At 51.9% G+C, this 20,132-nt stretch overlaps 1 protein-coding gene across 2 annotated transcripts; it reads left to right on the forward strand.

The window, feature by feature from the left end:
• The first annotated feature begins 349 nt into the window (after window positions 1-349).
• Window positions 350-19,394, forward strand: LOC134630286 (zinc finger C3H1 domain-containing protein-like). Of its 2 annotated transcripts, XM_063477450.1 has the most exons (36): window positions 350-4,077; window positions 4,969-5,355; window positions 5,521-5,610; window positions 6,065-6,204; window positions 6,304-6,712; window positions 6,828-7,039; window positions 7,114-7,237; window positions 7,314-7,405; window positions 7,496-7,687; window positions 7,772-7,930; window positions 8,024-8,161; window positions 8,272-8,390; window positions 8,482-8,622; window positions 8,704-8,878; window positions 9,036-9,164; window positions 9,613-10,236; window positions 10,316-10,425; window positions 10,504-10,635; window positions 14,146-14,267; window positions 14,347-14,448; window positions 14,527-14,658; window positions 14,736-14,913; window positions 14,987-15,173; window positions 15,307-15,495; window positions 15,747-15,984; window positions 16,074-16,179; window positions 16,502-16,700; window positions 16,777-16,871; window positions 16,948-17,058; window positions 17,151-17,255; window positions 17,330-17,495; window positions 17,644-17,744; window positions 17,927-18,028; window positions 18,120-18,159; window positions 18,252-18,314; window positions 18,710-19,394. In XM_063477450.1, exons 1-36 carry the CDS (start codon window positions 3,561-3,563, stop codon window positions 18,833-18,835), a joined length of 6,252 nt encoding a protein of 2,083 aa, XP_063333520.1. In that variant the 5' UTR covers window positions 350-3,560; the 3' UTR covers window positions 18,836-19,394. The 2 variants fall into 2 exon arrangements, with proteins under 2 accessions (XP_063333520.1, XP_063333521.1); XM_063477451.1 differs by lacking the exons at window positions 17,927-18,028; window positions 18,120-18,159; window positions 18,252-18,314; window positions 18,710-19,394 and having other exon boundaries at window positions 17,330-17,571; window positions 17,644-17,739.
• The last annotated feature ends 738 nt before the right edge of the window (window positions 19,395-20,132 follow it).

Consider the following 20,132-nt stretch of genomic DNA (forward strand, 5'->3'; position numbering starts at 1 on the left):
CGAGATGCTCTTAGCACAACCAAGGTCTCGACTGAAGCACAGAGGAGATCGGGCCTTCGCAGTAGCAGCACCCAGACTCTGGAAGAACCTGCCAGAGGAGACTCGTACTTCAGAGTCTATTCAGTCTTTTAAATCGCGTCTTAAAACTCACTTTTTTATTTTGAATTTACTGTCTTCTTATTTACCTGTATTTGTTTCTCTATTGTTTTCTCTTGTTTTTAACCAATTGTGAAGCACTTTGGTCAAATCTGTTGTTTTTAAATGTGCTATACAAATAACTTTTGAATTGAATTGAACTGAAAATCAAGACAACTCAAAAGATAAAAAGAAAACAGTTCAGAGCTGATTTTTTTGTATTTTTATCGACATTTTCTTTTATACAATGCAAACAGACATTTAAACTCCCCACATCCACACACCCACACTTCAAACCTGCATGAATCCTGATCAAGTGTAGAAATGAACATAGCTCTCACAGTGACACTAAAAACGAACAAAACAAAAATAGTCATAGAGACAAGATTCCTCTTGCCCCTTTTTCCCCATGAATAACCTCCGCCCCCACTCCCTATGATATTCATGTGTGGCTTCCAGATATTCATAAAGTCCCGTTGTTTGCTCTCGTCAATGTACGTTAGTGTTTCCAGGCTTAGAAAATCTGCACTCCTTCACCCAGAGTCCCAGCCGTGCTCCTCCAACATAGTGCAGTGGCTCTTCTGGCTTGAAGTATCCCATAGTCCAGTAATTTGTTGTAATTTACTTCAGCATTTCTGGTTCATTCATCCAACACTTCATTTAACTTTAAAATAATCAACCACCCATCCATCCATCGATCCTCCATCCTGCTGTATCAACCATCCACTCATCATCTATCAGCCATCGTTCATCCATCATCATTTAACCAACATGTAATACATGCACCACCAGTAATGTTGAGGCCTTAATATTTACACAGATCAGCAGTAACAGCTCATCTTATCATTGGATGTTTTGTGGTGACAGAGTTTTTACAGCCTGAGTTTTGTCTCCAGGTTCAGTGTGGATGCTCGACAGAGATCTGAGCTTCAGCAGAAAGGCAAGGCAAGTTTATTTATATAGCACAATTCAACAACAAGGTGTTTCAAAGTGCTTTACAGAGACATTAAAAACAAAAACAAATAAAAAGCATGATTTAAAAATGATTAAAACAAACAAACCAGTATATATATAGAAAGGAGGGGTTTCCTGCAGCCATCAGACATCTACACGCAAAACACACTCACTCATGCTTATCTATTATTTAAGCTGCTTTTAACTGCTGAAATTCACCCCACTTTAATTGAGTATGTAACTGTTTTATACCTACTACTGATCTCATATCTACCTGGTATTTAGCTATTTTGACCCACATGTCTTTAAAGCTGATATTTATCTAGTATTTCGCTGTCTTTAACCATACTATGAGCTGGTATTTTTTTGTGGGATCTCGATAGTATAAATCTGATTTTAAACCTGGTGTTTACTGATGCTGATTGAACCTCCTCACTTGTTGCAGAGTCTGTCTCTGACCTGGCATCAGAGCAGCTCAGTCAGCAGAATCAAATCTGTACACATGAATGTTTCTTCCTCTGAAAACCAAGTGATGTTAAAGCTAAAGCTCCCACTGGACCTCACATTATTAACATTTATTTATTTAACACAACACTTCTGGCTCTGATTTACAAACTGCCCAGTGTTTTCCTGCAGAACAACAACAACCCAGTGCTCCCAGAAAACGCCTTCAGTGGAAACCCGTCAGATCAATTTTCACCTGTCATACTAAAGTCTTTTAGGCTGGCAGTGAAGCTTTCACTTGTTTAATTTTTCATCCTGACAGAAACATCCTGGTCACAACGTGGATCACTCGTCTGTCCGTCTGCTCTCTGACCCCCTGAGTTCGTACGTTACCCTCGTGTCACATCAGCATCACTGCTCTGAACTCGTGAACAAGTTCGTCATAAACTGTGCTGCTTGTCCTGCCAGATCTCTGAGGGGAAGCATTTTCTCACGCTTCACCAAGAGCAGAAAGGAAACACCGTGAATGTTTTTTAACACCCACTGAAGCTCTGAAAATCTGAAACTTTACCAAACTTTCTCAGAGCTTTGTCAGAACAAAGAAGGAAGAGCATAGTCTCTCTGGAAGGTTCGAAAGGATCTGAAAACCTGCAGCTGCAAGGTCCACGTCCACACCAGCACACTGACAGGTGTCACAGACAGGTGACACAGACAGGTGTCACAGACAGGTGACACTGACAGGTGTCACAGACAGGTGACACAGACAGGTGTCACAGACAGGTGACACTGACAGGTGACACTGACAGGTGTCACAGACAGGTGTCACAGACAGGTGACACAGACAGGTGTCACAGACAGGTGACACAGACAGGTGACACTGACAGGTGACACAGACAGGTGACACAGACAGGTGCCACAGAGCGATTACAGGTGTGACTTATGTCCGTTTCAGGAAACTGTGGGGTCATCGAGCAGCTGTGAGAACCACTCTGATTCACCATCCACCGTTCGCTGCTTCACCTTCTGCTTAAAATGGAAAACTGAAATTTTAATTCACAGAATAAATAATCAATAATAAATGATTAATAGAAACCGAGGCCACCTGTGTGATTTAAAGTAATGTGACTCCAATGATCTTCCTGACTTGTGTCCACCTGCAGCTCCACACACAACCTCCCACGAGGACTTCATGCTCCACTCCACTGTGTCCTTCATCTTCTTGACCTCCGTCCTCCTCAACCTGCTGCTCCTGCTCGCCTTCCTGCTCCTCTGCTCAGTTCCTACACCTTCCTCCTGCTCCTCACTGTGTCTCATCGCCACCCTCTTCTGGCTTCACCTCCGCATTCACCGCATTAATAAATATAAGCTCTCCTTTCAAAACACACTGCTCTCACTTTATTATATATGCTGGTGGTAGATCTGGCCTTCTTGCTGTGGCCACTTTCACAGAAACACACAGAGAGACTGATTCTGATTGAGGGAACAGAGAATAACCATCAGTGAGGCCTGAGCGGACAGGAAGCACTGCAGCCTGCTACCAGTTAAAACAATAAATGAAAAAAAAAAAACAAGAAACAAAGCAAAACCTATAAACAAAATAAACATGACATTAAATAAGAACAAATGAAAACAAACAAATAAAAAACAAGAAACTAAAAAATAAAAACAATAAACAAAACAAAATCAATGAAATAAATTAAAATTAAATTAAAACAAAACATACTCAAACAAAAACTATCAACAAAATAAAAACAATAAATAAAGTAAGAACAACATGCGGAGGCCCCGCCTCCCGGGAGGAAGAGAAAAACCCACAGCTCTCCTTTTACGTGCTTTTTCCGGTCCCGCGAAGTCTCGGGTTTTATCGCGGTGATTGTTGGTAGCAGCGGAGCTAGCAGAGCGCTAACAGAGAGCTAACGGTCAGAGCGGAGAGAACCTCCGCGAAGCTGCTTCAGAGCCGCGGAATGAGCTCCTGGTCCCGCCGCTGAGTTCGGCCCCAGCAGGGAGCTGCAGACGGTCACCCCAACATGGACGTAGACGTTCCGAACCGATCCCCCGCGGAGGACGGGGAGCTAGAAGACGGAGAGATCTGCGATGATGACACCGAGGAGAGAGCGCCTCCGCGGCGGGGGGATGGGAGCAGGCCCCGTGGCGGTGCTCCTCCAAGGCCACGAAAGCCGCACAAGCACCCGCACGGCGCGCCGCCGCACTTGGGCCACCCGCCGCCGGACTTCCGCCACCTCATGCCCTACAGCCTCGGCCCATTCCCGCCCGGCCACCGGCAGCAGTGCGGGCCGAGCGGGCCCGACCGGCCTCCCTCCCCGCCGCCGCAGCAGCAGCCTCCCGGGCTCGGCTCTCACGGGGAGCCCGGGCCGCGGTCCAGCTTCTGGGAGCGCAGCCACGGCGCACTGGGACGCTTCCGACACCGCGGCATGCCGAACGGAGGCCCCGGGGGCTGGAGCCGGGGCGGCCGGGGGGGCAACAGCCGGCCGCCTCCCGGACGGTACCTGCCCGGAGAGAGCCACAGCTCCCCCGCGAGGAAGCGTATCCTTTCTGCTGTGTCACGTGCCCCCTCCCCCGGGACGGTGATTGAATTAGGCAGCCCGCGAGGAGCCGGTCAGGGTTTCATTGATTACATATTGGTTTAATGAACAGCACATTGATCCGTGAGTGTACTGGGCTTCGACTGGTTCACGTTTCACACTCCACCAGGTGCGCGCGTGCGTGCGTGACAGCAGGAAACGAAACCTGCACGGTGATGACGTATGTGTGGTTGCAACTTCCCATCAGCTGTCCTCATTCATCCGCTACACGGTTACATCAGTGATCGATTATTTCCTCGTTCATGTATTGTTTGATCGATCATATTGAAATGATCTTGAAGACAGCTGTGAAAAGCCCAAATCAATAGATGGATCAATAGATCAATACTTTATTGATCCCACAAGCGGAGGTTTAGTGTTACAGACGAAAGATGGTGCAGTGTATAACAGACAGCTTAGAGCCACAGGTCAGAGCGCAGGAACTACAAATACACACAAAGTGCGTTAATAAATAATGTGTTTGGATGTGACGCCAATAATCAAACGTTCAGCTGACGAACTGCGATCATGAGTTCAATAACTGAAAAAGCTTTGATTAGTTTTCAGAGGGCTGCGAGTTTTCTGCCATTGATCTGCGATCAATAATCCGATGATAGGACACATTTGCTTCTTTTACATGGACATTTTTTGTGAGGATTTCTTAATTTGTTCATTTTTTAATTTCACACATTCTTAAAAATGAAGCTTTTCATTGGTAGCAAAGCTTTGTAAGTATTTTTGAAAATTTTATTTTTTAATATATTTTTTTTAAATCATGACTTTAAAAATGAAATGAGTATTGATCAGTGTTGGTCACTAATTCTTGATCAGCGTTCTTTAACGCAGACCTCAGAGAAACCTCTCGGGAGGAACCGGCTCAGGAAGGCGGCTCACGGCGCTCCCAGGCCGGAGAGCAGTGGTGACGAGTCCTTCGAGGATCTGCTGTCCAAATACAAACAGATCCAGATCGAACTCGAGTGCATCCGCAAAGAGGAGACGATGGCCCTGGAGCCACGGACGTCACCAGTCAGGGACGACGTGGTGGAGTGTGTAGCCGCCACTCTAACGGACGCCAAAGCTGAACCGGGCCCGGCTCTGAGTCCGGCAGCAGCCGCGGAGGAGGTGTCGGAGCTGGAGAGGAAGAAAGTGTTCCAGGCCTTCAACATCAAACCGCTTCGTCAGAAACTCCCCACGCCGGCCGACCTGGACGAGCTGCAGAAGAAGTGGGCAAAGCCTGATGGTGAGTTCGTTATCCGAATGTTTGGTTTCACATCGCAGCTGTAGACACGCCTCTTTTTACCCGTTTGGTGACTTAAACCATGTTGAGGACCAATCCCCAATCACTTCCTGTTTGCTGTGTAAAGCTCGGTGTGTTTTTACAGCTTCCTGTTCTGTGTGTCGACAGGTGAAGGGGATCAGCCAATCACAGATAACGGAGCAGAACTGGAAGGAAAAGGTGCCAAAGAAGCAGAAGAGGGGACGCGCGAGAGCGGCGGTGAGCAGACCGATGCCGCCGGCACGAGCGTACACCGAACCAATGCAGCAGACTCTCCGATTGGTCCTCTGAAAGGACGTTTCCCTGTAGGGTGGACCGGGGTTGGTTGTCACATTGCTCGCCAAGGCTCAGCTCAGCTGTTTGTCCTTTAAAGGGTCACTAAACAGGAAGTTCCGCCTTCTTCCCCGCAGCTGTAACAGGATGACAGGGTATTCGCCTCTTTCTGCCAGAACGAATTTAAAAAATGAGCCATTTAACGATGGAACTGAAGGTCGTCATGTTGTCGCGATCCTCGGTTCACGCAGCAGTGAAAACTGTGACAACCCACGCCGGTCCACCCTGCAGAGTCCCCGCACGGCCCCCAAACCAGAGCTTTATTAGCACCGTGCAGTGAGGAGCAGGCGACCTTTGATGAAGACGCTGTGTTTTCACTTCCTGTGCAATGTGTGTCCAGGTGAGGGAGAACAGCGAGCAGAAGGAGGAGACCCCGCAGACGAGAGGCCGTGTGACCCGTGCATCATTGAGGAGCAGGAGAAACCGCCGCCGCCGTGTCCCAGCGAGTCGTCGGCGTCCAGCGAGGACTCTCCAGACAAGGTGAGGCCGTGCAGCTGCTACCCGCAGGGAAAAGATTCAGCTGTTCGCTTCGATGCCGTTTGGTTTGTGTCACGTTACGTCTCTTCTGTGTGTGGTCAGGCCACGGAGAAGGTGGTGGTGGTGGAGGAGGAGGAGCTGTCAGAGCTGCAGCTGCGTCTCCTCGCTCTGCAGTCGGCCAGTAAGAAGTGGCAGCAGAAGGAGCAGCAGGTGATGAGGCGGAGCAAAGAACGCATCACTAAAGCCACCCAGGAGAAGAGCTCGGGCCCCGGGGCCGCCCCACCCGCCAGGCAGAGGGTCACCACCAGGTCCGCTTCCACTGCCGCCGCTGCCACAGAGAGGAGCAGGACCAGGTCCAAACCTCAGGACAGGGACCGCGAGCGAAACAAGACCGGGCCCAGACCTCAGGACAGAGACAGACCCAAGCCATGTACCAAAGCCGGACCTAAAGGCCCGCTGGAGAGGGCCCGCATCCCCGGGAAGGCTCACATCACCAAGAAGATCAGCCCAGGTGAGACAGGTGTGCGGGCTGTGCCGCCTTAAATGTGAGCACGCTCAGAAGTGAAGCAGAAAACAGCGGTCAGCTCTGATTGGCTCTGAGTGCTCCTGTGTGACGTGTCTCACAGGTTCGGCGGCAAAGCAGGCGTTCAGAAAGCAGCAGGTGAGGACGTGGAAGCTGCAGCAGCAGAGGGAGCAGGAGGAGAAGCGACGGCAGGAGGAGGAGGAGCGCCGCAAGCGGGAGGACGAGATCCGGCGAATCCGCGACTTGTCCAACCAGGACGAACAATATAATCGCTTCATGAAGCTGGTGGGCGGGAGGAAGAGGACGCGCAGCAAGGTAAGGCGCCGTGTGCGCACACCCAGTGTGGTCACCTGACTCTCACCTGTGCTGACTCACCTGTGTCTGCTCAGTCCAGGGACCGGGACCACCGCAAGTCTGCAGGCAAGCCGGGCCTGGACACCTCGGGGAACCTCTACCAGTACGACAACTATGACGAGGTGGCGATGGACACGGACAGTGAGACTGGCTCGCCAGGTAAGGGGGCAGGAGGTGCACCTGACCCGCATTTCACTTCCTGTTTCCCGTTTAAACTGGTTTGTCTGCGTTTCAGTCCCGTCGCCGACGCACAGCAACCTGCTGTCTGTGGAGGAGGCGGCGTGCATCCCTCACCTGTACGGCGCCGACCCCGTTCCTTTCGGAATGGTACGCCCCCTCCTCGCTCCTCCTCATTACCACGGTTACATTCCGAGGAGCTCGCTGACGTCTCTTTCTCTTTTTCTTTCCACCCCTCAGGAATTCTCGCAGCCCTTCCTCCCCCCGCTGCTCTCCGCCATTCCTCCCCCACCTCCTCCCCTCCCCCCTCCCCCAGATGAGCTGGAGCCCCCCCCAAAACCTCCATTTGCTGATGAAGAGGAGGAGGAGGAGATGCTCCTCAGGGAGACCTGCCTGATGTCTATGGCCAACAAGAGGGTGGTGGTCTCGGAGGTCCGCGGCGTCACGTGTTGATGTCATGTTTAGATTGTGCTCCTGACGATGATGATGATGATGATGATGACTTTCTCTCTGCAGAAGAGCTCCAGCGCTCCTCCTTCTCCAGGTGGGCCTCCCCCCGCAGACCTTCAGCCTCCACCCAGAGGAAACCTGAGCACGGTCAGTCTGAACACGGTGCCTCAGCCCCGCCCAAACAAGGCCGCCAGAGTGCACCTCGCCGCCAGAGCGCCACTTGTGGTAAGAGGCTCGCTGCACACCGCTCCTTATTTAGAAACAAACATGGAGCCTGAAACTGCCCCTCACCTGTCTGCCAACCACCTGTCTGTCCAGCTGCCTCGACATAAGACGGTGGTGGTTTCTCTCAACGACTCTGACGACAGCGACTCGGACATGGACGCCTGCAGCTCATCACAGGCGGTGTTTGGCGGCCTGGAGTTCATGATCAAAGAGGCCCGAAGGACGGTGGAGGTGAGCGCGTTCACCTGAACCGTCCGGGCACGACGACGATCGTTGTGCAGCCGGAATGTGTCTGCGGCGTTGCGTGATGATGTCACGACTCTGAACTTCTTATTTTTCAGGCGGCGAAGCCAAAAGGAGCGTCGGCCTCTGAGAAGGAGAACAACCCGGTCCGAACGCCGGAGGCTCTGCCTGACGCCAAGAAGGCCGAGTACCGCCTACTCAAAGAGGAGATCGCCAGGTACCCACGTGATCTCTCTCAAACGCACACACACACACACACACACACACACAAAAACTTTTACTAACTCTGTGGGTGTGCACACTCACAGCAGGGAGAGGCAGAGGATGATGAAGGAACAGAGCCCTCGTGGCTCCGCCTCGCCCGCCACTGCAGACTCCATCGACTCCTCCCTGAAGCCAGCGGTGGAGCTGAAGCTGAGCGAGGCCGAGCTGAAGCTCAGCAAACACAGGTGAGATCTTAAAACACACCCGGAGACGTGTGTGAGGTTTTCGGTGGCGCCGCTTTGACTGTGGGAGTCTGCTGCCCTCAGGGAGCTGCTGCAGAGAGATGAGGCCGTGCTTCGACACCTGCTGCAGCAGGAGCTGAAGAAGAACGAGTCGCTGAAGGCCGCCGAGGCCAAAGTGGCCAAACTGAGGGAGCAGCTGCAGGCGTCGGAGAGGATCGTCAGCGCCAACAAGACGCTCCTCAGGAAGCTGCGCGAGCAGGTACGCCAACTTTACCGCCCCAACTCGCTGCTGGGTGTTTCTCTTAAATCTGCACGACCCCAGCGTGGGGTCGGCACGGCGGCACTCAGAGGCTCCTCCTGGCTGCTGTGAAGTCTCCTTGTTTGGTGTCGTTTGACCGCCTCCACGTCCTCTGCAGGTCCACCGGGTGGAGCAGCGGGTCTCCGTGAAGAAGACGGTGGCGGTGCGGTTAGAGCAGGAGCTGGTGCAGGCTCACCTGGCTGCCGGCAGGGCGCCCAAACGGCGAGCGGACTCCAGCCGGCCCACGGTGAGTCTTCCTGTTTCTCTGTGGAACCTGCAGGTTGTTCTGTGTTTGTCTCCTCCCCCTCAGAAGAGAAACACTCAGCCAGAGAGGCTTTTATTCTGAAAAAACAGTTACATGAAGAATTGCTGCTGAAACTTACAGGTGAGGCCGTTAGCTGTAATTAGCTGGCTGGTAAGCTAATAAAGCTAATTACCCATCCAGTTAGCTAATGAACAGCTGTGGGGGAGGCAACGATCAGGGCGGGACCCACAGTGGGGAGGCGCTGGCTAAACGAACTCGGGCTGTTACAGAGGATGTTTGTGCTCACGCAGCTCCTCGTGGCGCTCGTGGGTAACCATGGATTCAGAGGCGTTGGTGGTTACACGCACCCGCCGCCAAAACTATAAGAAAGCTCTGACGGAGCACCGCTGTGTGCAGGTGTGTTTAACCTGTGTAACGTTTTCCTTTCCAGCTCAGCAAGTTGCCGCGGCGTGACGCAGCGCCCCGTGGTTCTGAGCGTCACTTCGCCGAGCTCATCGCTCAGAAGCAACGACTGCAGCAGCTCGAGTCCGAGTACGCGCTGAAGATCCAGAAGCTGAAGGAGGCGCAGGTGCTGCGAAACAAAGGCATCCCGCCAGAGCTCCCCGTAGAGCCGCCGTTGCGATCCGCCACGCCCCCGGACCCTCAGGTCCAGCTGCCGCCGCCGCAGCCCTCACTGCACGACCTCTCCCAGGACAAGCTGACGCTGGACAGCGAGGACCCCGCGGAGGCCGAGGATCACGAACCGGAACCTGCGCCCGCTGCTGCGGCCAGAGGCGGCCGTCGCTCCTCCTTCCGTCAGTCCAGCTGCTCCTTCACCAAACCCCACCTGGACGCCACGAGCTCGGCTCCGCCCAAAGACGTCAGCACTGCCGCCAAGCCTGTGAAGGCGCTGCCCAGCGGCTTGGCGGGCGTGGAGCTTCCTGCTGAGATGTTCGCGGGGCTGGACATGGACGCCCTGAAGCGGCTGTACCAACAGAAGACACCTCTGGGAGATCTGCTGCTGATGGAGCTGCAGGTGCTGGGGGAGGACGTGGACCCCGCCCCCGCCGCACAGGTGAGCGGAGACTGTCAGAGGGGCAGCCGAAGGTCTCGGCGGAATTTCATGCTAACGCTCTGTGTTTTCGGTCATCCAGGTGTTTCCTGCTGAGGTGGAGACAGCGGTGAGTTCGTCGGGCAGCTTGGAGCTGAGGCCGCTTCCCTTCGGACCGTACCACAGCCCTCTGCTGGTCTTCAGGTCCTACAGGTAGCTCCGTCGTACCGACAGCAGCAGAGCTCGTATGTGGTCTGTGCGGTCGGCTCACAGCTGTGTCCTCCCGCTCAGGTTCAGCCCGTACTACAGGACCAAGGAGAAGCTGTCTCTGAGCTCGGTGACGTACAGCAACGCCATCGAAGCAAAGAAGTGCTTCTGCCGCTTCGACCTCACGGGAACGTGCAACGACGACGGCTGCAGATGGTGAGCGGGCTGTAAAAAACAAACAAAAAAAAAAAAACCAACTATTTGAATAACGTGATATCAATTCATTAAATCCTGAATCGATTTTTGCATTTAAATGTATCTCCGGTTAAAGCTCAGGAAATATTTCAACAAACAGCTAAAGCAGTAAATGAGAGCAGCTACAAGGATGTAAACACAGAGCGTGGATCTTTCACCCGACGGCACGTCCACAGACACGCCGTCGGGCTGAAGGCCAAAAGCTCACAGATCCTGAATGTAACCCAGTTCCTAAAATCATCTCAAACAAAGAGAAGAAAAAGTAAAACATTTAATGTTCATTGTTTCTGTTCTTACTGTCCCTGTTTAATGAAAGTGAAACTAGATCAATATATTTATTTAAACAAAAAAGGGACACAGATTTATATATATATGCTCTGGTCAAACAAGGGTTAAGTTTTCTCAGAGGGTTGAAGAGGTGCTGAAGTCGATGATGACAGAGATCAGTGAAATCATTGGGAGTTCAGAGACCGAAGATGAATGTATGCTTTCCTCCATGCAAGTTGATGATCCAAACAGGGAGAACCAGCTTCACCCCTTTCTTGAAACTTCTGAGATTGCACACCAGCAGTTGTCTGAAGATCCACCACAGGTAGGATTGATTCAAGGTGGTGCAGAGCCACACCTACCTGTTGATTTCAGAAAGAGCCCACTTAGTGCGGCAAACAGTTTCAACCCACCTGAAATTCAGAAAGTCATTGTGGAACACATCGTGAAGAAAGATGTTCTCCAATGAGACTCCGCTCATTCTCTGGCAGGATCCCCAGACCCAGCGGTGAGGCAGATTATGACACATGGCGTTCACATGTGGAACTTCTCAGGAAAGACCCCGCCATGTCTGAACTTCAAAAATCTAGAAAGATCTTTGAGACCTTGTTGTCCCCTGCAGCTGACATTGTCAACAGACTGAGCCCAGAAGCTACACCTGAAACTTACCTTCAGTTGTTGGATGCAGCTTTTGGAACAGTGGAAGACGGAGAGGAGCTTTTCGCCCAATTCATGAACACTCTTCAGGATCCTGGTGAAAAGGCCTCTGCGTACCTCTGCCGTCTTCAGGGCGCATTGAACCTCACTCTAAAGAGGGGAGGAGTCTCTGCTTGAGAATGTGTTTATCGGCATCCTCAGCAGAGACCTTTCATCATCGACTTCAGTACCTCTTCAAAACTTTTGCCACTCAGTTTTGCCACCTGCTTTATTTCATCTAGGTAGGATTTGGTAGCACTGCCACCCACCTTGGCAGTGTAAACGCTGGAGAGAGTTCTTACATGGTATTTTACACCGGGCTTCCCTTCAACTTCATATGTGTATGGCAAAAGATCAGTTAAAGCATCAATGGAGTTACCACTTTGGTACTCAACGATCAGGTTTTTGAAAAACTCAGAGTTGGAATCTACAACTGGGACGGCTCTAAAGGTACCATACTGCTTTAAAAAGTCAAGAACCTCTTCATCATCCAATGAATTGAGTATACCACTAACAATTACTGCATTGGGAACTTTGATACCTGAACTCAATACAAAATCCATCTGGTGGAGATAGCAAAAGATGTTTCAATGACAATACACACTTTAAGGAGGTTTCACTGCTGATATTCATGCACCAAAGAGCTCCTGGCTGGCTCGCCACTTTTGTAGCACTTACGTGGAGTTATATACAGTACCAATGGATAATTACCAAGGTAATGAGTAATTTGGGCTAGTATCAGAAGATTAAGAACGACTCTTAGAGCTCTGGTATATGAATGGCAGAGAACCAGACAAACACAGCTGTGTGGCTTTAAAAGTACTTTAGTGATGTTAAGCCTTTTAAAAGAATTTCGTAACCAACACTGAATTACAACAGGTTTTAACAGAATTTCAAGTATAAAAATTTCCCCCAAAGTAGCAAAAAAATAGTATAAAATAAAATTGTGCACAAGTAAAAGAATTAGTCTTTTTTTAAGTCCAAATGGTACCGGTGGGGCCCATGACAAACGGGTGTATTGCACTAGAGTTCGTCCAATGAGGAGTGTGTGTGTGATTGTCTGTCCTACCGCACTACTTGTACAGTAGAGGATTGTAGTCCATCAATGTGCAAATGAGTGTGCGTGTGTATGTATATCGTCTCCTAGGATCTTGGGTTGACTCGCCAAATTCTGTTAAAACCTGTTGTAATTCAGTGTTGGTTACGAAATTCTTTTAAAAGGCTTAACATCACTAAAGTACTTTTAAAGCCACACAGCTGTGTTTGTCTGGTTCTCTGCCATTCATATACCAGAGCTCTAAGAGTCGTTCTTAATCTTCTGATACTAGCCCAAATTACTCATTACCTTGGTAATTATCCATTGGTACTGTATATAACTCCACGTAAGTGCTACATGAAGCTGCAGGTTGCATCACTCTGACCCAAGTTCACTGAACCAGCAGCAAAAGCAGATCAAACTGAGCTTCACGTTTGATAAACTTCGTCATGACTTTCGCTGTTTTACTTTGACATCAAAGCCTCATCTCAGAAATGTAAACTTAAATCGCTCAGCTTCTGTAATCAAACCTCTGTGACTTCAGCATCAGGTAACGTTCACATGTTGATTTATGGTTTTCTTCAGTTTTTGATCGACTGCAGAATATGTTTAAGGTTCTCTGCTATAAAAAGCCAGGCCAGGAAAGTCTGCTTCATGTTTTTATCCTCAGTTACTTTATCACAAAGGCTGTGATTCTCACACCTGATGAAGTCTCACAGTGTCAGCTTTGTACTCACAGATATAAACTAGAAAAAGTTGCATTTCCTGCGAAAATGCGGTGTGAATGCCGTGTAGTGGAATCTGCTGAAAAGAGCTGAAGAAGTTGAAGTTTGTGCCGAAAAGGTGAAGAAGCTGAAGTACACATTAGAAAAGCTGTTGAAATCATAACAATTGCAGAATTGTAATGAATTAGCAGAAATACAAGCGAGACGATTGGCTGAAACATGTTTCCATGGGCGGGATTCGAACCCGGGCCTCCTGCTCTGAGAACCGCTGCTCATCTCACGGAGCTCAAATCACCCCGGCGAGCTGAATCAGTGATCACACTTGTAATGTTGTTCATTCATTTTAATGGGCCAAAGAATGGCATAAAAATCTTAATATTTAAAAAAGTGTAAAAGTTATGAGCACCAAAAGATACAGCTGTCATCAGCAGAAAGAGCAGAACAGTTTAAAGTTTGAACGGTGAAAATCGGATAAAAACTGTGGGAGTAGTTAACCAGCAGAGACACGGAGCAGCTAGAATAACTGCATGTTTGTGTGAATGCCGTACAGCGTATGGATACCTGACCGCTGAGTGTGCACACACCCCGCTGATCGCTGGTGGATGTCACGCCACCAAAGTAAAACAACGCAGCGGCGTGTTTGCGTGATGTGTCGCCCTGTTACCGTGACGATAATGTTACCCGGCGTCCCGCCTGAGTCTGTAGCGTTTGCTCTTCCTGTTTAATGTTTGTCCCTCTGCGCCGCAGGCAGCACATGAGGAACTGCACTCTGAGCGGGAACCAGCTCTTCCAGGACATCCTGTCCTACGACCTGTCGCTGATCGGCTGCTCCGACGGCAGCTCGGACGAGGACGTGTGCGCCGCCACAGGTGCGGTGGGTGCGAAGCCTCGGCCTGGTGGTCAGCAGGCGTGTCACATGGAAGCTCAGGTGTTTGTGTTTGTTTGCAGAGAAGTACATGAAGAGGCTGTTCGGCTCTAACAAGGACCGCATGGGCGTCGATCAGAAGGCCGTCCTCCTCGTCAGCAAAGTCAACGAAAGCAAGCGCCACGGTAGGTCAGCGTTCCCGTAACGTTCCGCCCACTTCTCCAGCCGCTTCCGTGCTTCTCACCTGTCCCCTCCATCTTCAGTCCCGCCCTACACCACCTACAAGGATGCGAGGAGGTGGAGGCCGAAGCCATCGATGCAAAGTGATCTCGGTCCCAAGGACGACGGCAGCGGCGATGAGGGGATGGCGGCCGGTCACATGACACCTGGCAGAGGTTAGTAAACGGGGAGGATTTCGTCGTTTCCTCCGTGGGAGGTCTGAGTGAGCTCACGTGTGTCTGTGTGCGTGCAGACAGCGGCGCTCACACTGGCCTCTCCGCTCTGGACGCGTGCGTCACCTCGGAGGACAAACGCTACTTCATCAGCGAGACGGACGACATCGCCAACCTGGAGGCCAGCGTCCTGGAGAGCCCCCGAGACACTCAGCTGTGGATCAAGCTCGCCTTCAAATACCTCAATCAGAGCGAGACGTAAGTCCCCGCCGACCTCAAGCTCTGTGCTGCGGAGCTCCACCCCCTTTAACCTTTAATCTGTCCCCTGCAGCTCTGCGGCAGAGTGTTTGGAAGCCGCCCTGAACACGCTGTCACGCGCTTTGGAGAGCAACTGCGATAATCCCGAGGTGTGGAGCCATTACCTGTCCTTGTTCTCCAGGCGGGGCAGCCGGGAGGAGGTGCAGGAGATGTGCGAGATGGCGGTGGAGCACGCCCCCGACTACAGAGTGTGGTGGAACGTAAGTGAGCGTGGTTTGCTCGCAGGAGCCGCTAGCTCACCGCACAGCTCAGCGGGCTAACGTTGGCGCGTTGGTGGTTTTAGCTTCATTTATCAGGTAAATGTCATAATGACCTCTGACCTCTGCTGCTTAGTACCTGAACCTGGAGAGCTCGTTTGAAGGGAAAGACTACGTGTGCGAGCGTCTGCTGCAGTTCCTCCTTGCCGAGGCGTCATCTGGAGTCACGGAGAAGCTGTCCTTCGAGCTGATGGAGGCGCTGCTCTACAGAGTCCAACTGAGCCTGTTCACGGGCCGGCTGGAGAGCGCGCTCGCCGTCCTGCAGGTGAGACGTGACCTCGGGCACCTGCTTCACGCTGTGCACCGCAAACGTAACGTCAGAGTGGGAGGAACATTTTTTACAGAGTTTAAAGAATCGGGTTCATGACCTAAAAAACAAACGACTCGTAAACAACAAACACAGCTGTTTAAGTCAGCGTGCAGCCATGTTGGGGGCCACATGACCGGCTGTCACCTGTATTCCAGAGGGCGGGACTAATGTGACGTGACATCTGCTCTCTCCGTTTCTCCTCTCAGAACGCTCTGAAGTCACCTCAGGACCGGAGCATCGCCGACCACCTGATGGCTGCCGACCGGGCGCTGCTCTGGCTCTCCTACATCCACCTGACGGAGTTCGACCGACTGCCGGCGTGCCTGTACGACCCCGCGGAGTCCGGCCCGTCCCGTGTAGTCAGCAGGGAGCCGTTCCTGCTGCCATGGAGGACGCCGCGGGACATCAGCACGCCCGCCGACATCCTCGTCGCTCTCTTCCAAGGTATGGCATTGCGACCCACCAGACACGCGAGGTTCTTGTCTCCCTAAGATTAACTGGTTTCCACTTCCTGTGTGACTGTTTCCTCTCAGATGGCGTCCGTCAGTGCAGCGACGAGCACGCATCTGACAGCGAGAGGACGCTGGCCTGCCTTCCTCTGCACACCAACCTCATCTTCCTCTACAAGTTGCTACAGAGGTGAGCTCACTGCTGACATCACACTGTGATGATCAGACCGCTCTGACCTGGCCCAGAGGAGCAGGTGTGGTGACGCGAGGTCACCTGTGAGGTCAATGCGGAGTCTGCCATGTTTGTTCTCTCGTGTGATGTCATCGGGTCAGGTTTGTGAACGTGTGAGCTGATTGGCAGGAAGTGTGACGGGATGGGGTCAAGCTGATCGCTGCTTTCGAGCTGTGACATCAACAGCTGTGAAGTCAAAGGTCAAATCTGAGTTTGTGCTCTGTGACATCACGGTCTATGAAGCGCCTCGAGCAAACGGTGGCGCTGTGTGTGTGCGCAGGTACAGCGAGGGCGTCACTCTGTGCGAGTCGCTGCTCGAGTTCTGTCCCGAGTCGTGCGTTCTGCGAGACACTGTGGCCGACCTCCACCTGCACGGCGGGAGCGGCGACCGGGCGGTCAGCATGTGGCTCCACGCTCTGGCCGAATGCCCCCACAACGCTGAGGTCTTCTACCACTGCTGCAAGTTCCTCATGGCTCAGGTGAGCTCAACCGTGAGTCTGTGAATAAAGTTTAAGCTCCGCCTCTCGACGCTAAGAACCGTCTCTGTGTCCACAGGAGAAGGCGGGCGCCATCACGCCGCTGTTCAGAGGCTTCGTGCTGTCGCTTTGCGAGGACGAACAGAGTCCGCGGACGCCCGTAGATGTGCTGCGGTACGTCCCGACGCCTCCGTCTTCCCAGCTGTAGTCCGCACGGACAGCTGACGGCGCTCTGTTCTTCCTCCCTCAGGCACATCCTGGGCTTCTCCTCCTCCTCCGAGCTGCTGGGAGGTCCCGCCATCAAGAAGGAGCTCCAGGAGCGGCTGAGCCAGCAGATGAGCTTCCTCCACCTCATTCACTGGTTGGTGTTTAAGGTTTCATCATCATAAATGGCGTCCTGCGGTGATGATGAAAGCGGACGCAGTAGGGTTAACGTGCTCGCTGTCATTGCAGTCGGTGGCAGTGGCTGCACGGCTCGGTGGAGGACGCAGCGGAGGCGTTTGAGCGAGCGCTGGGGGCGGTCACCCAGCTGGAGGAGCTTCACAGGCTGTGGATGGAGTGAGTTCACCTGCCGCAGGTACTTCCGCTTCGACCGCACGCACCCGCTGCTCACAGTTTCCCTCTCTCTGCAGTTACCTGATGTTCAGCTGCAGCCCGCAGGCCCGCGCCACCACCGCCGCCTCACAGTCCAGGACGTTCTCAGACCTGGTCCAGCGCTGCCTCAGCACCACCCCCTCGAGACTCGAGCTCCCCTTCAACCCCGCAGAGTTCTGGAGCTGCTACCGCTTCCACAACAAGGTCAGAGGTCGAGTCTGCTGCCACACGCCATCTTCACCTGCGTGATGTCACGACTTCGTGCCGTCGTCACACAGATGTGAGCGCTCGCTGCCTTGCTCAGCGGCAGGTCTGTAGTTATAGTCTGCTGATGTCATGTCTCCCTCTGCAGGTGGTCGCGCTTTACCTGAGCTGCCTGCCGCCATCCCAGCATGCACTGGTTCTGGAGAGACTGTGCTACACTATGCCCAATAACACTGAGCTGGGCCTCAGGTACACACTTGGAGGAAGATTGGGTGGAGCTTAATGTCACTTGTCAGTGATTTGACTCCAGTAATGAGATGGAAAATACATCTACTTCCTGTTTGTCGTTGGATTTAAATCATCCGACCACAGGGACAGTTTAGCTCCGCCCATATCAGCGATGTCACTGCTGTGTGTTTGTTGCTGCTCAGGTTGCTGCACCAGGAGTGGCTGGATGGGAACGTGGAGCACCTGAAGTTCCAGGCCCGGATGCTGAGCGGTAACACCCCCAAGTGTCTGAGCAGCTGGAAAATGTGAGTGCGCGCGACCGTCGACAGTCCCGCCAGATCGGTGATGATCAATGATTACTGCGTCCTGATTGTGTGTGTGTGCGTATGTTCATAGAGCAATCGCCGTGGAGGAGGAGCTAAAGGAGCGAGCTGAGGTGAGTCTGAGACTGAATCAAATCAAGAAAAGAGGGTGGAGTCTAGCTGAGCACTCAGTGGTGTGTGTCTCCGCCCCCTTGTTGTGTTTCAGGTGCGTCACATGTTCCAGCAGGCCCTGCAGAACCTCCCACTGAGCGCAGCCCTGTGGAAACATGTAATACACACACACACACACACACACACAGATAATGACATCACATTAGACAAGCTGTGATTGGACAGCTGCTCTCAGATCTGAGCCGGGGGGTCCTAAAAACTTGGACTGGGAAAAGAAATACTGGAATCTGATTGGTCAGAGTGTGTGGCCCTGTAGTAGATCTGAGATCAGCTGTTCAGATAGGGCGTCGGCCCATCCTGATTGGCTTGTGTGCACTGCCTCGTATTCTATGACTATGTGACTATAAACAGTTTGACTCACCTGTATACAGCATGTTCACCTGCCCTCCGTCCCCGTCCCCCTCCCGCATGTCCCCCCCTCCCCCCCAACCTTTGTTTACCCCTCCCCAACCTTTGTTTACCCCTCCCTTTGTCCCCCCCACACCCTTGCAGCGTCTGCTGCTGGAGGCAGCGGACGGCGGGGCCTCGGAGCGCCTTCGGCGGCTGTGGGACTGCTGTCAGCGGGCGGGGGTGAGCGTGAGCGGGGGCGTCGGCCCATCGCTCAGCGAGGACGGCTGATCGGACTGATCATTAATAGATCAATAATGAGAGGCTGTAGGTGACTGAGTGAGAGCAGACGAGGTAAGCCAGACGTCCCCCTCCCCGGCCGCTGAAGCCACGCACCCTCCGGGAGCGCCTCGGTGTGAGTGTAAGTATCGAGAGCTGAGTGCCGCCCTCACTCTTCATCACCTTTCTTTAGTTCCTCACTTTTCAGTTGGAGTCATTTCCCTCCCTTTTATATCTCATTTACCTGACGGGGAGGGCGGGGGGAGGGGGGTGCTGAGGGTGTGTTTGGCGCCTGTGTGTGTGTGTGTCAAGAGGACGCCGCCGTCGCCTGTCTGTGGACTCTTTAGTTAAACAAACTGAGTGTTGCTGAGGCGACGCGGCTGAGAAAGGGAGCGGATGCAGAGACTGGACCGACCACCGCCGCTGTTGGCCACGCCCCTCTGAGACTCATGTGCAATGTGCTTTTGTTTTGTCAATCAGCTGATTAAAGAGTATTAGCAGCAGAGGAGACGCGCGTCCTGCCACTGATGTTTTTTACATTCACCTGTTATTAAATTATTTTCTAAAATAAGAGGGTGTGTGCCTCTTCACTGCCTCCGTGTCACTTCCTCCAGCAGCGGCTTCCTGTCACAACCAGGAAGTGACACATTCACATCAGTCGTATTTGACGTGATTCTCTCTGACTTTGTACAAGGAGAGCCAGCAGGCGTCTCACCTGTGCCTCCAGACCACTGGTGTGTTCACCTTTCAGCATAAAGTTCTTGCTGTGTCTCAATACACTGATCGGGTTCGTTGATGATGTCATCTGTGTGTGACAATATCAAAACTGTTAGGCTGACGAAAACATTTTTCACGCGTGTCCAGAGGCGGAGCCAGCTGTTCCAGGAGGACGCGGTCACCGCGAGGCATGAAATAAAAACATTGAACCTCATTTTAATCCGTTTTTGTCTCATTTCTAAAAGTTTGATTAATCATTCTAGATTTTTCCTTTATTTTGAAATGTCAGGATGTGTCGCTCATCATCATCGTTTATTTGTATAGCCCTTTAAGAACACACAAGGCAGTCCAAAGTGCTGAACAACACAGATTAAAACAACTACCAATTTAAAAATACGATAAAATCATTACATACAATAAAATAAATAAGGTGGTGTCAGTTTCCTACAGAGTTAAAAGCCAGGGAATAAAAATAGGTTTTCAATCTGGACTTAAAAACCTGCACTGATGACGCTCATGAAAGAAACTATTTTTTTCTCCAACTTTATTTCAACAGAATCTTTAACAAAAAGCAGAAAACGGCACGATGTAC

Source organism: Pelmatolapia mariae, linkage group LG7 (genome assembly GCF_036321145.2).
Source record: "Pelmatolapia mariae isolate MD_Pm_ZW linkage group LG7, Pm_UMD_F_2, whole genome shotgun sequence".
NCBI classification, from domain to species: domain Eukaryota; kingdom Metazoa; phylum Chordata; class Actinopteri; order Cichliformes; family Cichlidae; genus Pelmatolapia; species Pelmatolapia mariae.